General features: G+C 37.3%; 1 protein-coding gene across 1 annotated transcript; it reads left to right on the forward strand.

Annotated features, from left to right (window-relative positions):
• The first annotated feature begins 271 nt into the window (after positions 1-271).
• On the forward strand, positions 272-4,448 carry LOC143603763 (putative membrane protein At3g27390). The gene is made up of 10 exons (XM_077080468.1): positions 272-462; positions 1,174-1,282; positions 1,551-1,743; positions 1,836-1,966; positions 2,055-2,343; positions 2,758-2,864; positions 3,367-3,493; positions 3,585-3,756; positions 3,857-4,100; positions 4,202-4,448. The coding sequence occupies exons 1-10, from the start codon at positions 369-371 to the stop codon at positions 4,446-4,448; spliced, it is 1,713 nt and encodes a 570-aa protein (XP_076936583.1). The 5' UTR covers positions 272-368.
• The last annotated feature ends 13,031 nt before the right edge of the window (positions 4,449-17,479 follow it).

Genomic DNA, 17,479 nt, shown 5'->3' on the forward strand with positions numbered 1-17,479 from the left:
AATAAGAATTATTATCGGCAAATACCAATCAACTGGGATTATTAAAATCCAATAAACTTTTTTTAACAAAAAAAAAAACCAGATTCTCTATAATTTGAATTCCATTAACACATGTTCAAATAGCCCACATGGTTATCCTACTATTATGGGGTGTATTATTCATATTTTATCTAATAAAATACATTAAATGGAAGCGTATTGTATGCTCCAGAACTTCATTTTCAACTATTAAAGATCTTTTTTTTTTTCACTTGACAGAAAGATCTGTGTGTTTTAAATATATCTGTGGTTGTGTTTGAGCTTGCAAGATTCGGGTCGGAACTTGATGTGGGTTTCTTGAGATCCGAAGTGAGTTGACGCTGCTGCAAATGGAACCTCCAAAAGGGGTTTGGAAATCTTTAGGCCAATTCATCCTCTTCTTGCCTTACTTTGTTGGTCTTCTGGGCCTTGGCTTCATTAAAGGTTCAATCTTGAAATCTTGTTATTTTGTATTTTGCAAGAATTGATGTATTAAGTGCTAATTTGAACTGAAGTGAGGGTCTATTTGGGGTTTTATGTCAATACCCATTTGAAATTAGAACTAAACTAACTTAAATTAGATTTCTTGGTTGCTAAAATTTGTGGGTATGTTGTAAAAATGGTTTCTTGACTGCTAAATTTTATGGGTATGTTATAAAAATTGTTTCTTGAATGCTAAATTTTATGGGCATGTTGTAAAAATTGTTTCTTGAATGCTAAATTTTATGGGTATGTTGTAAAAATTGTTTCTTGAATGCTAAATTTTATGGGTATGTTGTAAAAATTGTTTCTTGAATGCTAAATTTTGTTGTAAAAATTGTTTATTGAATGCTAAATTTTGTTGTAAAAATTGTTTCTTGAATGCTAAATTTTATGGGTATGCTGTAAAAATTGTTTTTTGAATGCTAAATTTTATGGGTATGCTGTAAAAATTGTTTCCTGAATGCTAAAATTTATGGGTATGCTGTAAAAATTGTTTCGTGAATGCTAAATTTTATGGGTATGTTGTACAAATTGTTTCTTGAATGCTAAAATTTATGGGTATGTTGTAAAAATTGTTTCTTGAATGCTAAATTTTATGGGTATGCTGTAAAAATTGTTTCTTGAATGCTAAATTTTATGGGTATGTTTTAAAAATTGAATCTTTGATTTCAGGGATCATTTTAGCTCCAATAATATGTATTATTATGACAATTGGAAACTCTGCTGTTGTAATCAGCCTTTGGCCAGCACATGTTGTATGGAGTTACTTTTGCATATTGAGGTACATTCTTTATACCGGGGAAAGTTAAAGTACAAATTAAAAAAGCGTGCTAACTGTGTGAATCAAGTAGTGTAATTACACTACACTATAATTACAGTATGTTGTATATATAATTACACTACTTGACTTGCATAGTTACCAGCACGTTAATTTATTTGTATTTGATCCAAACCCTAATTCTTTAACCATTCTAATTCTTGAAAAGTTGAAATTTTGAAATACTTGTTTGTGTTTATAAAGTTTTTGTGCCATATCTCTTTAATTGCAGTGCTAAACGATTAGGGCCGGTGATGAAAGTGGTTATGGTCGTGTTGTTTACACCCGTCTTAGCTTCTTGGCCTGTTGCAGTTGTTCTTGGTAGCATTTTTGGTGGCTTAGCTTACGGTTTCCTCGGGCCGATGTTTGGGACTTTTAAAGCCGTCGGTGAAGGGAAAAAGGATCAGTTTATCCATTGCATTATAGTAAGCGTCTAAGCATACTACAATAAGTTGCACATGTTGTTTCTTTCTTGTTTGTTTGTTAGATTAAGGTTTTGTTCAAATGTGTTTTTAAGGATGGAACTTGGGACACTGTTCAATGGAGCTTTACATTTATTAGGGACTTGAAAGATGTATGCTTATATTCATACTTTTCACTGATGCATGAACTCAAAGAAGGCCGGCCCGAGGGTAAAATCGAGATTAGGTTTGATATTATTTCATTCTTGAAACTTACATAATGTTTTCTAAAATAGTAGTTTGTTGTCGATTAACAGAATAGTACGTTTATACAGGTTGGTTAATCTTCCAATGGCGATTATACTCGGGGGACTTGGACTCGTTGTTGACTTTCCAGTGATCACGATTATAGCTGCACTGAAAAGTCCATACATGTTGTTCAAAGGATGGCGTCGTCTGTTTCAAGATTGTATTGGCCGAGAAGGCCCGTTCTTGGAGACTATTTGTGTTCCGTTTGCGGGGCTAGCCATCTTGCTATGGCCATTGGCTGTAGCTGGAGCCTTGTTAGCCTCCATGCTCTCTGGTCTCGCCCTCGGGTTGTATGCTTCCGTCATCGTGTATCAGGTTATTATTACTAAACCTCTTATCAAGTTTGACCTCAGAAGTCAAAGTTGCATCTTTTTTATTTCTCTTGAAGAGTAGCCAAATTTTATGGGTCGGATAGACTCAAAAACACTTTTTGTCCAACTGTTGAAAAAAATACTATGTGTTAAATATGATCCAAAAAAAACTATACTATTACAAAAACAATGTAGTTTAGTGAAGAAAACAGTTTAGGATGTTGTATAAATTAAGAATACATTTTTGGTGACGCTTGAGTATTTGACCCATTTCCTTTTTAGGTAAGTTTTTTGTATTATCCATTTGACCTATCAGAAATAAAGCACAATGCCCATTCATGAATAATCGGGTCGAATTTTGCCATGTCTTTGATCAATAAAGAACTTGAGGTAAACTAGTTTGCGTTTGTGGAAACAGGAATCGTCTTTCTTTATGGGACTTCGCTATATTGTAGCTGCATTATCGATTTTTGATGAATATAGCAATGATGTTCTTGACATGCCTGAAGGATCTTGCTTTCCCAAGTAATAATATCTATATCTTTATGTATATATATGTGTGTGCGTGTGTATTATAGGAGAGTGTTCATTTAAGAACCAATAATATGTTGAGAACTGCTTGAACCATGCCAACTCTTATACTATTTATTATATAAAATGACTAAAATAGATTTCAATATATTTAAGATTTTTTTAAAAAAATATAAACCTGATGGTATATTCTCTAAATGCATGTATGCATATGTGCACTTTTTTTTATTTATTAAAAGAAATTCAAGAGAGAGGAGATAAAATCAAAGATAGAATGGAGAGAGATGCGTATACAATTATACGTTCATATTTCAACTTTGCATTTTTCATTGAAGAGAAATCATGTGTCTTATGTGATTCTTGCGGTTCTCAACATACCATTGGTTTGAAAAGAACACACACCTATATATATGTATTTATATACACACACACTCATATTAATTTAATTTTGCATTAACATGTAAAGTAAATTTACTAATATATTCCGTTTTAACAGGCCTAAATATAGGCGTAACCCTGGATTATCTGCTTCAAGCTCTTTTTCTAGGGCGGGCTCATTAAAAAAAGCACCTTCACGGTCCGGATCAGTGCGAAACCCCATGATTGAATTGAAGCCATTGGAGGTTTGCTCATATTCCAACCCCCCCTCCCCCCCCCCCCCCCCCCCGACTCTTTTCTTTTCTTTAATAACTCACTTTTGTACTACTTGTGTAGTTGCTTGATAGCTTTTTCCAAGAATGTCGTCGACAAGGTGAATTCTTGGTTTTGAATGGATTAATAACCGTAAAAGAGATCGAAGATCCACAATCCGTTATTCTACCCGCTTATTGTCTCTACCAATCACTCTTACGCTCCGCAAAAGCCGGTATTCCTGGTTTAATAATGTGTAAGTACACAAAACCTCATTATCTTTGTATTTCAGTTTGCTTTTATAACAAAAAAAAGATTCATTTTTTATGAATATATTTTGCTTATTTTCACATCAGCGGAAAACGGTACTGAGATAACTTGGGCAAACAGACCAAAAGACACGTTCTACGATTGGTTCTTGAACCCGCTTTTAGTCATTAAAGACCAAATCAAAGCATCAAATCTCTCAGAATCTGAAGAAGTCTATTTGGGCAAGTTAGTTTTGTTGATTGGTAATCCACAAAAGTTGAAAAATGCCGACATAGGCCCGCCACCCGAGTCTGAGCTTAGACGGGCTGAACTTGAAGCCATAGCTAGAAGGTAAGTTTAACAAGTTGAGTCGACTTGTCAACATATTTTTTATAATCTTTTTAGAATAATAAAGTAATAAACTATATCTTGGTGGTTGGTTTATTATGAAGGTTGCAAGGGATAACGAAGTCGATATCAAGGTATCCAACATACAGAAGAAAATTTGTGAATATTATGAAGGCGATATCTGAAGAACTTGAAAAGAGAGACAGTGGTAGTTACAGAGGACCGCAAACTGTTCCCAGATCGAAAAGCACGTTTGGTCGGTTATTTAGCGCGCAAAGATCGTTTAAAAATAAAACGAGTACAGGTGGTAACAATAGGCAAGAAGATGCAAGAGATGTGGATATTGTATAAGTAGGTTGTTAATTTGTGTGTAACTTTATGCATGAATACTCAAGATTCTTTTTGTTTTTGTAATCTGTAATTGTAAGCATATTGCTGGATGGTGAATACGATACTTTACTTGTAGACTTGTACTGATGTTTTCATTTCGGTTTTTAATCTGAAAATGGGTGAATAGTCTCAATAGCGTCGGTGGCATATTGGTAAAAGCGATACCTTTAAAATGCGAAGGGGTTAGAGGTTTTAGGTTCAAGTCTCTTACGTAACAAATTGTTCAAGTTTCTCACATAACAATTTCACAATTAATAAAAAAAAGTTGTTCCAACAAAAACTACACTCGTGTGTTTACTTAAAATTCGAAAATACAGTGAATAGAGAAAATGTAGTGATTTTTTGTAAATTGGGGAAACTTTATTTGCCCTTATTTATATTTTAATATTTGTTGAATTTGTTGAGTAGAGACGAGAGAAAACTGTAATGATAAGGTATAAAAAACATTATTTAATTTAACATGAGATAGAAATACAGTATTTTTTAGTATAATTATAGAAATATGCATGAGGGACGGACTGAGAATGCCCTGACCCTTGTAATTATTTAAATAATATAGCATTTAAATTTCCTTAAAAGCATTATATTTCTTCAGCTATATAATATTAAATATATATGTAATATCTAGATATCAATTATTATTATGTAAAATGGGAAGTAAATAATTTATTATCCAAAAACCTACAATTTCAACATATATTATTTAAATAGCTTATCCGTGCAATTAGAAAAATACCAATGAAAATCGTATTCAACTTTATAAATAAAGGTCAATGATAGATTGATATGCCGGTCAAACCAAATAGTTTGAATTTTGAAAATCAAAGGTTTCTTGTACGCGGAGAATAAAGATGTCACCTTAGTTGAACCTAAATCAATGAATGAGCAACAAAAATATCTCAACTAAGTTCATGGTTCAATTTAAATGGGTAAAATTATATAAGCTAGGTGCCGGACCCCTAAGTGATTTGGCTAATAGAACTGTGAGGATCAAGATGTGCTCTAACGAAATACCAAAGTGGGAGATCAGCGTATGAATTACATGAATAGATTTAGAATACATATTGAAAGAAAATACGAACTGGCTGACTTGTGTGTGACTTGTTACTGACTCGTGTAAAACTATAAATGTATGCGGGGCATTTACATATTTCCTCTTTCTAAACTTTGAAATTACATATTTCCTCAAAATACAAAGGAAATATGTAATTTCAAAGGTTAGGAAGAGGAAATATCTAAAAATCTCAATGTATGCATGAATGTTTAGGATAATGGAGTATCTATTAACAGAGTTAACCTGAAAATGCGAAGTGCTACAGAGATATAGGGTTTTAGGGCTTTAAGGTGTTTTTATAGGTTAACCTTAATTAGGCCCACAACCATCCCTGAGTCCAGTGGCGAATCTTGAGCATCTAGTATGAATGGGTCGAAATTCACGAGTGCCAAAATTTTTTTTTCCCCTACTTCTATGTTTCGGGTCGGGTCAAACAATAAAAACTATATTCAATCATTCAACTCAAATACCAATTCAATAATTTAAATTTAAATTCAATCATTCAAATTAACGTTCTTACACAAAAGAAATCAATATTTTAAACAAACAAAAACAAAATGCAAAGAGAAGAATGAGTACCTGAAAAAGAATCACAACTCAGCTCGACGACCTTTAAGCTCTTTGAACTCATCAATTATGGATGTTGAATCAAAACTTTCAGCAAGTTTTTTTTCGATGTAAATCACCAAGTTATTCCCCTCCTCTAGATTTTCATCAACCTTTCTTTTAAAAAAAGAGTCAATCCTTTTCAACTTTACCATGATTTAACTTAACACATAACCACAACAAATATTTAACAAATCAACCTAACATAGTAACAACAAATATTTAACTTATAATCCAAACCTTAACCTACAAAATTGAAAAAAAAAATGATGAAATGCTTTTGGGAACCTAATTTTTTAATTCATTCTATTGCAAATTGTCTGGGCTCCTCAGCTCCTGGCTTGCCTCCTCAAAAGTCTAAAGTTGCAAATTGATTTCAAGACTCCAATGCCGCCCGATCTCTGTCCGATTATCAATCAAAGGTTAGGGTAATAGGTTTAATTGGGCTTGGCTAATAAGTTGTTCAAAGAAATAATTGTTGTGAAACAAGCCTAATAGCTCTAACATAAGAGAAAGAGATGTAGGGAGAAATATGGAGATTTCATTAATCAATTGTAAATTACAATGAGATATAATAGAATATTATATAAGAATGGGAAAACTTGGAAAAGAAGTCAAATCTATTTTAGGTGTTGATAACCATAATAATTATTATTCATAACACTCCCCCTTGGTTATCAACTTCATACGCTTCGGGATGCTGCCTCGTTAAAAACCTTGCTAGGAAAACCTAGTGGGACAAAACCATAGCTAAGGGAAAAAGAGTGCAGCGCGTATTGTCTCCCCCTGATTTATATATATCTGTTAAAATGGCAAATATCGATTTTCTATGAAAACTTCAAAACTTTTGTACTCAATCATTTGTATTTTCGTCCCTTGACATACGAATTGTTAAGTTGAACAATGTTGCATGATCTTCACATGAAAACTTCTATTGTGTCATCTTGTAACCATATACTATTGTATTAATACCCTATTGTGTTTCTCTGCATGACAAGACTAACAAAACTTGTTTTGATGGGTTAGTAAAATATAAACGCATATCTTTCATACCTGAAATATATGTTTTAACCCATTCCGATGTCTCCTAGCTAGACACATGCCGATAAATATAAATAAATAAAATAATAAACATATATAGCTAACAATAAGATATAATGCACTTATGCATTTAATTATGGTATTTCCGAATTAATAATAGTTCATATTCAAAGAGGAAATGATATTAGAGTGCATTGTTGGACATTCTTTAACATACTCAAAGAATGAATTTTGTCTTTGGTAAAATGTCTCAACATCTTTTAGATGTACTTTGATGGATTGATAAACATATAATTACACATATACTCGAACTGCAGGTCGAACAATAATCACATCATGTCAAGGTATTTCAAAAATTCTCATTCTAAAAGTTCTGCAGTTTCTCTCGATAATGTGTACATCATCACTATAAACTGTGATTATATGAACTTTTAAAAGTAAAATTTTGATAAAAGTATTGCTAATTACATCCAACTTATCTCCCTCCTTATCAAAATATTTCCTGATTGTACGTGCCACGCTGAATCCGACTATTTAGTCCATATGTAATATCTTAACCTTGTAGAACATTTATTGATGCTTTCATGCCGATGCTTAGGCGTTTTCAATCCATCACAAAATTCTTTCCATTTTAACCAATTATTGATGTGCATTCACTCCTCATGAGTTTTGCTAAATGAACTTGCTCATTTGACGTCAATTTATATATCATATATCAAAACCCATATTGTAGCATTCTTTGTTTATTAAGATACGATAATCATCAGGTACAATTTCTTCTATGTATGCTTATTGGTGCACAAGAATTACATCCTTAAGATGTTTCAATGAACCTTTTAAGCATTCACGTGCTAGGAATTCTTCAGGAGTTCCAGCTATATTTAACATATAAAATAATCATAACGTATTCAAATGTGAATCTGTATATAACATGAGTCATAGTGTTCTCGAGAACATAATTGACATGATATGATAATTCAAATCCTCATTAGACTTTCATGTAAACTTTCAGTATCAACTGAATCATAATATTTATTAGACACTTATCAATTCTCTCTTTCTATTACCAGACTATTTAGGTATCGGAAAGTCATTGCTTCCACCATTGGAGAATGTGTCTCCTCAAAATCAATCATAGATCTTTGCAACATCCTTGTGCCACCTATTTTGCCTTTCACTTGACTGAATTTTCATAACTCACATAAAAGATTCGTTTATATCCAACACATTTTACAACTTTAGTTGTACGGATTGTTGGTCCAAAAAACTTTCCGTTATTTAGAGAATTCAACTCTGCCCTATTTGCGTCTTTCCAATTTGGCCAATCATTTTTCATAGGCAGATCTTAAATCATGATCCTCATCGTTTTCAAGCGCTATCTTATATACAAAATTATAATGACTTCGACTTTATTTCGATTCCATATATCTTGTAGACATGATAAAATATATTTATTGAGAGCTCTTTGTTTTCAGGTACCTTAGGTTCTTCAAGAACCGTCATGTCTATTGTCTTTCAAGAGACCTTTCTACTGTACCTCGACTTGACCATCTTTATTAATTGCTCCAATTTTTGAGGAATCATTATTCTTAGAATCGACTAGTCTACCAAGCTTCAGGCGTGCCTTAGACTCACTAATCATTACCAGTGTATGGTTGTCCTTCCAGGACGTTTATATTAATTGGAGCATAAGCAGTTGTTATAGGTGTCTTAGGTAGACACTCTATTTTGGTCGGTGAATCATCTGGTAATTGATTCGTTAAGCTTTATACATGAATTATCCGTTGAACTTTTAGTTCATATAATTTAGTTTGAGGATCAATGATAATCCATTCCAACTAAATTCGTTTTTCAACTGCTTTATATCTCCCCCTAATGTTGGGAATGTTTGATTCGCTAAAGTGAAAACCAATGAGTCATAAACACATATCTCATTAATGGCTCTAAGTATTTAATCATACATAATATTTAATACCGACATAAATTCCCAACCTCCTTTGTGGTATCATCTTTGTGTGTTGTGGTGGATTAATTTAAATATATAACACACACGGAATATTAGATGAGAGATACTTGCTTACTGACCAAAAAACCAATTGCAATGGGGAGCAAGTATCATAACTTGTTGGCTCGATGTGAATGCATGTAAAATGATAAATACCCAAATAAAACATGAACTTTTGCTCTCATGATCATTGACGTTGCAATCAATTAAAGATGTTTGACGATCGTCTCAACAAAATCAATTCTTCTATTAATAGTGATTTACCAAAATAACTATGAAAATCTAGAATATTGTGCTTGCTATCTCATTAGCTAAGTCACAAATCACACAAACTTCATGTTGTGAAATTGATAACCATTTAGACGATGCATCGATTTTAAAACACTAAATGGTATCATGTTAGGATATGTGTATCCTTTTCTCATTCCATATCATTTAGGGATTCACACCCTCCTTTAGTTGGTAAATAAATAATTCTCCTTGAGAGAAATATTACATATATAATTATTGGGAAGAATCTTTCAGTTATTAAATAAATTTGAAATCATTGACTCGGTGTGGTCTAACCGGTCATGCCATGTAACACCCGTCAATTTTCGATTCTAAGATTTAAGGCTTGTAAAGTATGTATAATTCTCGGGAGTTATCCGGCATGCCTCGTTGACCTTATCATTTTCCTGGTATGTTAAATCACTTAAATTTTCTTTCAAGTTGCCATGTCATTCAACTTGGAAGGGTGAAGATGAAATATTTTATATTATAACACAAAACATAAAACCCTAACCCCCCCCCCCCCATTTCTTCTAAAGCCGATCGGCAGCAAGGCAGCAGCCCCACCCTCTCGTTTTTTTTTTTGCAGCCAAGTTAAGGTCTAAAACTTCAATTCAAGGTTAGTTCTATGTTTCCCCAAGTCTTTTACACCTTAATTGATCATTATATTACGCGTATTGATCGATAAGCGGCTTGTTCTAGGCTAACCGAGTGGCTGTCCAATTGAGCAATTCCGGGACTGTTTTGGTGGAGGTTTTTGCACCAACATCTTCCTAGGTATGTCTAGTATAACATACTTTAAGATTATGCACATTGGTGTTAGTTTGATTGGTCAACTAGTTGTAGTTTGAAAGATAGTTTTCGCTTTACTAGAATTGTAGATTGTTGCGTTTAACGCGAGGGATGAAGTAAGTGATGACCAATTCAGTTCGGATAGTTTCGGTTTAATATACGGGCTGTTGGAAAGTATTGGGGCTGAATTGGTTGTCTGTTACTCAAACGGGTCGGTACAACGCGCATTTGCGTTTATTGAATAGTTGGTGCGTTGTACTTGCGAGTTACCGACCCATTTGACTCGTGTAGCGTCGTGTGGACTTGTTGGCTGTGAAATTATCATATTGGGTCCACACGGGGCTGAGTTGGATGTTAATTGCCTAAACGACTCTTAAATGCTCGTGTTAGTATCAGCTAGTGCTTCCGGGGGTAATTTGGGAATTCTTTACTCCCAGGAGTATCTATGGGTCGTGTTGGTAAACTTAAGGCCCCGGGGGCTGTTATGATTGATTTTGATGAGGTCGAGGCTTTAGGTGACTCGAACCATGTTAGAACGTCTCGTAGGATAAACGAGTCCTTTCGATGTCATTTGTGATGATTGTATGTTTACCGGCAGGCGTTTGAGTTTTGGGGATACTTAGGGTTCTCTAGCTCGTGGTGAATTCGTGCCTTGTGTCAGGTGAGTTCATGATGTCCCTTTTTACTCTTTTTAAGTTATGGGCTAGCATGCACACCTAAGCGATTTTGCTTGATGAGCCGTTTAAACTATTTTGCATAGGCTTACTTGTATAGGGTAGGCCTTTGGATGATGTTATTGTATGTTTGTACATATATTATGTATGGCCAATATTTGGTGATGTTATTTAGTTGTTATCGACTAAGGATGTTTACGTATGCCTACTTTGTGTTTGCATACGTTGGATGAGATGTTACGTGTTTGGGTTGTACGTGTGCTCGACCCTGATGTTATTACTTGGATGATATTTATATGGATGTATATATACGTTTAAGTATGAATGAGATGTTACGTGTTTGGGTTGTACGTGTGCTCGACCCTGATGTTATTACTTGGATGATATATATATGTAGGGATATAATTATAAGGATGTTTATATATATATATATATATATAATGATGATTACTTATTGTTGATGTTGGCCTAACTGTTATATGCCGTTTATTTTAAATCTCTTGAAATGACTATTATGATTACTATTATAGATGTTAATTATTAAAACTTGAACTCACTCAGCTCAAGCTGACTTTGTGTGCATGTTAGTGTGAGTTTCAGGTTAGGAGATGGATGTATTACCGCTTGTACGTGCATGAAGCTACTTGGACGGTGGATGGCATGCTTAGTCGGAAGTTTTAATAATAACAAACATTTTCTTTTAACGTTTTATTAAATACATTTCAAGATTGGTTTTGGGCATGATTCCCGGGTTTTGGGAACTTGTTTTATTAATTATGATTTTCTGCTGAATTATACTCTGAATCGGTTATTTTGATGGAATGAATTGTTTTTGAGTTTAAGTATTTTTGTACGTATTTTGTATGAATACCAAATGTAGGATTCCCGGGATTCGGGGTCTTACAAGTTGGTATCAGAGCCATGGTTAGAGGGATCCGAGCATCCCCGAATGCTTGGACTCGAACCATAAGAGAAGAGACTAGTAAGCCCACCGCGAGTAGCTGCACGCCAAGAGGTAACTTTAATTATTAGTCATTCATTTGAATTTTAAAATTTCCAGTATGTGATTAATTGTTTAAGTGTTAGATAGAATGCTAATGTGGTTAGGGGCAGGGGTGATTAGGACGAGCGGGTAAAGTAAACGACTAATTACACTTGATCAACGTCATTAGCAGTTTACCCTTACCTTACATGTTCTAAATGCCACTTGTACTTAGCCGTGTTAGAATTCTATCTTCCTAGGGATAAGTCATGGCTAATACTCGTGCAGCTAAGAGAGGTGGCCCTAGTGCTCGTGGTCATGGTCGTAAGCCACGTGCAGAAGCTGAGAATGAGATCCCTACTCCCCAGCGGGAGGAAACCCCGATTCATGAGGAGGGAGATAACCCCGCTTTAGATCCTGCTATGCGCACGGAAATCGCGGATGAGGTTTACCAGGTGCTCCATAGCGCCATTCCCGAGATCGTTTCTGAGGCCGTTAAGGCCATGGAGGAGTCTTTGGTTGGTAAGAGTTCGGGTAAGGAAAGAAAGGGTAAGGAGTCGCAGGTCGAGGAGGAGAAGAGGTGTATGTGCCGAGTGGAGATGAAGATGATGTACGGGCTATTAGTGTATCTACCCGAGGTTGTTCGTATGGTGACTTTAAGAAATGTGATTCTCCTTCTTTCGATGGTACTAAGGATGTGTTGGCAGCACATCAGTGGGTGAGGGAAATGGAGGCCGTTCTGAGAGTTAGTAAATGTAAGGGGGATGAAATGGTGACGTATGCTACCGCCTCGTTTTGTTCCGAGACACCGTGTTGGTGGGATAATCTGGCGCAGGCTATGGGTGATCGTTCGATTTGGAGGATGACGTGGGATGAGTTGAAGAATTGGTTCTTGATCAGTGTTATAATATCCCATTCCTTTGGAATCGTATGTGATAATCATGTAGCTAAGCAGTAGTGTAATATTATCCCAGGTACCTTTTTACTTGATGAATTACAGGCATCGGTCTTATTGATTCGGGTGCTAGTAGAAGTTTTGTGTCTACCGCTTTCTGTTCCTCGTTGGATAAATCACCCGAGCGCGTAGTCGATGTGTTTGAGGCTGAGGTTGCCGTAGGAAAGTTCGTTTTCGTGTCTAGGGCTTTACAAGGTTGTTCCATCGAGTTGTCTGGATATAGATTTCCGGTACGGTTGTACTTAATGCCGCTTGGCTGTTTCGATGTGGTGCTTGGGATGGATTGGCTCGCAAGTGTTGATGCTCAGATCGTTTGTGGTAAGAAACTTGTACGTCTAAGGGCCCCGGATGGGACCCAAATTACGGTCTTCGGTGATCGGAATGGTGCGACGCCACATATCATATCTATGCTTAAAGCGGGAAAACTGATGCAGCTGGGGTGCGGGGCGTATCTGGCGTATGCTAAAAACGTGAAAACTGCGGTGGCTACCGTCGGTGATGTTCCTATTGTTCGGGATTTCCTAGATGTATTTCCAGATGATTGGTCAGATGCGCCGCCAGATCGCGAGGTCGAGTTCCAGATAGACCTTGTGCCGAGCGCAAAACCCGTTGCTCGAGCCCTTTACCGTCTAGCACCGAATGAAATGAAAGAACTTTTGGCTCAATTGGAAGACTTGCTCGACAAGGGCTTCATTCGACCAATCATCTCTCCTTGGGGTGCCCCGGTCCTGTTCGTTAAGAAGAAGCATTGACTACCGTGAATTGAATAAACTCACTGTTAAAGATCGGTACCCTCTACCAAGGATCGACGACTTATTTGATCAGCTCCAAGGAGCTAGTTGGTTCTCGAAGATCGACCTTAGGTCCGGGTATCATCATTTGAAAATTCGTGAGGAAGATATCCCTAAGACTGCCTTCCACACTCGTTATGGGCATTACGAATTCCTCGTGATGTCTTTCGTTTTGACCAACGCACTGGCTGCGTTCATGGATCTTATGAACCGGGTGTGTAGGTCGATGCTCGATCGTTCGGTTATTGTGTTCATCGAAAACATTCATGTGTATTCCAAAAGTGAATCCGATCACGCCGGTCATCTCATGGAAGTTTTGGAAGCTCTGCGAAAGAACAAGTTGTATGCGAAATTTTCTAAGTGTTCTTTTTGGTTACGCGAGGTTCAGTTCTTGGGTCATGTTATTAACCCGAGTGGTATTTTGGTTGACCCTGCAAAGGGGAAGCCGTAAACGAATGGGAATCTCCCAAGTCTCCGTCCGAAATCCGTAGCTTTCTAGGCTGGCGGGGTATTACCACCGCTTCATTCCCGACTTTTCGAAAATTGCTTCATCGTTGACCAAGTTGACCAAGAAGAGTGTTAAGTTTGTTTGGGGTACCGAGCAGGAGGAGGCTTTTCTCGAATTAAAGAACAGGTTGACGCATGCTCCGATTTTAGCGTTACCCGATGGCACTGACGATCTGGTTGTTTATTCTGATGCCTTTTACCAGTGGCTTGGATGTGTTCTGATGCAGCGAGGCCGAGTCATCGCTTATGCCTCAGGGCAGTTAAAGCCTCATGAGGCGAATTATCCTACCCACTATTTGGAGCTGGCGGCGGCTATGTTTGCGCTTAAGTTGTGGAGGCATTAGTTGTACAGTGTCCCTTGTGTTATCTATACCGATCATAAGAGCTTAAAGATTTCTTCGAACAAAAGGAACTGAATATGCGGCAGCGTCGATGGCTGGAGTTGATTAAGGATTATCAGCTTATTCTTAAACCTATTCGTGTGAAATCTTATCAGCTTATTCTTAAACCTGATATTTTGAAACAGATAGCCAACGTTCAGAATGAGGCTTTACAGGTGGAATGGATTATGTCAGAGCGTATTTGGGGTCAGGAAAAAAATTGTTGGAAGACGTTGGTGATGGGGTGAAGTATAAGGATGGGCGTTTATGGGTACCCAGGTATGGGGGATTCAGGGGTAAAATATTGGATGAGGCACACAAGTCGCGCTATTCCATTCATCCAGGCGCGACCAAGATGTACCAAGACTTGAAGAAAAAATTATTGGTGGCCTGCGATGAAGTATGAGGTGGCTCAGTATGTGAGTAAGTGTTTGACGTGTCTGCAAGTTAAGGCCGAGCACCAAAAACCTTTCGGGAAACTTCAACCCTTGGAAATACCTGAGTGGAAGTGGGAGCATCTTACGATGGATTTTGTGACTAAACTGCCTCGTACTCCTAGGGGTAGTTATGAAACCATTTGGGTAATCGTTGATAGATTGACCAAGAGCGCTCATTTCTTGCCGATTCAAGAGACTTTTAATTTTTAGCAGCTGGCCGAAGTGTTTATTCGTGAGATCGTTTCTAGGCACCGGGTGCCGGTATCTATTGTTTCAGATAGGGATACGCATTTTACCTCCAGGTTTTTGAAGAAGTTTCATGAGGAAATGGGTACCAAACTTCTCATCAGTACTTCTTATCACTCGCAGACGGATGGTCAATCCGAGAGGACCATTCAGACTCTCGAGGATATGTTGCGAGCTTGCGTAATTGATTTTGGTGGTAGTTGGGATCGTCACTTACCGTTGGTTGAATTTTCTTATAATAACAGTTACCACGCCACGATTGGGATGCCACCGTTTGAAATGTTGTATGGTAGGAGGTGTAGGACTCCGGTCTGTTGGGGTTCTATTGGCCAGAAACAGTTGGGTAATTTGGAGGTGGTTGAGGCTACGACTGAGAAGCTCGATCAGATTAAGGCTTTTATGAAGGCCGCTCAGGATCGTCAGAAGTCCTATGCGGATAAAAGGCGAAGGCCTATTGTGTTTGAGGCTGGTGACCGAGTTATGCTAAAGGTTTCTCCTTGGAATGGCATCATTCGTTTTTGTAAGAGGGGGAAGCTTAGTCCGAGGTTCATTGGTCCGTTCCGTATATTGTCCCGTGTTGGTGAGGTAGCGTATAGATTGGAATTACCCGAGGAGCTCGCGGGAATTCATCCTACTTTTCATGTGTCTCATTTGAGGAAATGTTTAGCAGACGAGGAGGCCCATGTGCCTCTGGGTAATATTGAACTCGATAGTAAACTGAACTACGTTGAAGAACCTATTGCTATACTTGACCGTCAGGACAGGCGTTTGAGGAATAAAGTGGTTAGGCAGGTGAAGGTGCAGTGGAAGCACCGTAGGGGTTCCGAGGCTACTTGGGAGTCCGAAGACGAGATGATGAAACACTATCCTCAGTAGTTCCTGTCGCATCGAGATTCGGGGACGAATCCCATTGTAAGGGGGGTGGACTTGTAACTCCCGTCAATTTTCGATTCTAAGATTTAAGGCTTGTAAAGTATGTATAATTCTCGGGAGTTATCCGGCATGCCTCGTTGACCATATCATTTTCCCGGTACGTTAAATCACTTAACTCTTCTTTCAAGTTGCCATATCATTCAACTTGGAGGGGTGAAGATGAAATATTTTATATTATAACACAAAACATAAAACCCTAACCACCCTATTCTTCTAAAGCCGATCGGCAGCAAGGCAGCAGCCCCACCCTCTCGTTTTTTTTTTTTTGCAGCCAAGTTAAGGTCTAAAACTTCAATTCAAGGTTAGTTCTATGTTTCCCCAAGTCTTTTACACCTTAATTGATCATTATATTACGCGTATTGATCGATAAGCGGCTTGTTCTAGGCTAACCGAGTGGCTGTCCAATTGAGCAATTCCGGGACTATTTTGGTGGAGGTTTTTGCACCGACATCTTCCTAGGTATGTCTAGTATAACATACTTTAAGATTATGCACATTGGTGTTAGTTTGATTGGTCAACTAGTTGTAGTTTGAAAGATAGTTTTTGTTTTACTAGAATGGTAGATTGTTGCGTTTAACGCGAGAGATGAAGTAAGTTATGACCAATTCAGTTCGGATAGCTTCGGTTTAATATACGGGCTGTTGGAAAGTATTGGGGCTGAATTGGTTGTCGGTTACTCAAACTGGTCGGTACAACGCGCATTTGCGTTTATTGAATAGTTGGTGCGTTGTACTTGCGAGTTACCGACCCATTTGACTCGTGTAGCGTCGTGTGGACTTGTTGGCTGTGAAATTATCATATTGGGTCCACACGGGGCTGAGTTGGATGTAAATTGCCTAAACGACTCTTAAACGCGCGTGTTAGTATCACCTAGTGCTTCCGGGGGTAATTTGGGAATTCTTTACTCCCTGGAGTATCTATGGGTTGTGTTGGTAAACTTAAGGCCCCGGGGGCTGTTATGATTGAGTTTGATTAGGTCGAGGCTTTAGGTGACTCGAACCATGTTAGAACGTCTCGTAGGATAAACGAGTCCTTTCGATATCATTTATGATGATTGTATGTTTACCAGCAGACGCTTGAGTTTTGGGGATACTTAGGGTTCTCTAGCTCGTGGTGAATTCGTGCCTTGTGTCAGGTGAGTTCATGATGCCTCTTTTTACTCTTTTTAAGTTATGGGCTAGCATGCACACCTAAGCGATTTTGCTTGTGAGCCGTTTAAACTATTTTGCATAGGCTTACTTGTATAGGGTAGGCCTTGGGATGATGTTATTGTATGTTTGTACATATATTTGTATGGCCAATATTTGGCAATGTTATTT

This window comes from Bidens hawaiensis, unplaced genomic scaffold (assembly GCF_021521415.1).
Source record: "Bidens hawaiensis isolate Kalapana, Puna unplaced genomic scaffold, B.hawaiensis_p1.1 tig00062636_1, whole genome shotgun sequence".
In the NCBI taxonomy this organism is placed as follows: Eukaryota; Viridiplantae; Streptophyta; class Magnoliopsida; order Asterales; family Asteraceae; genus Bidens; species Bidens hawaiensis.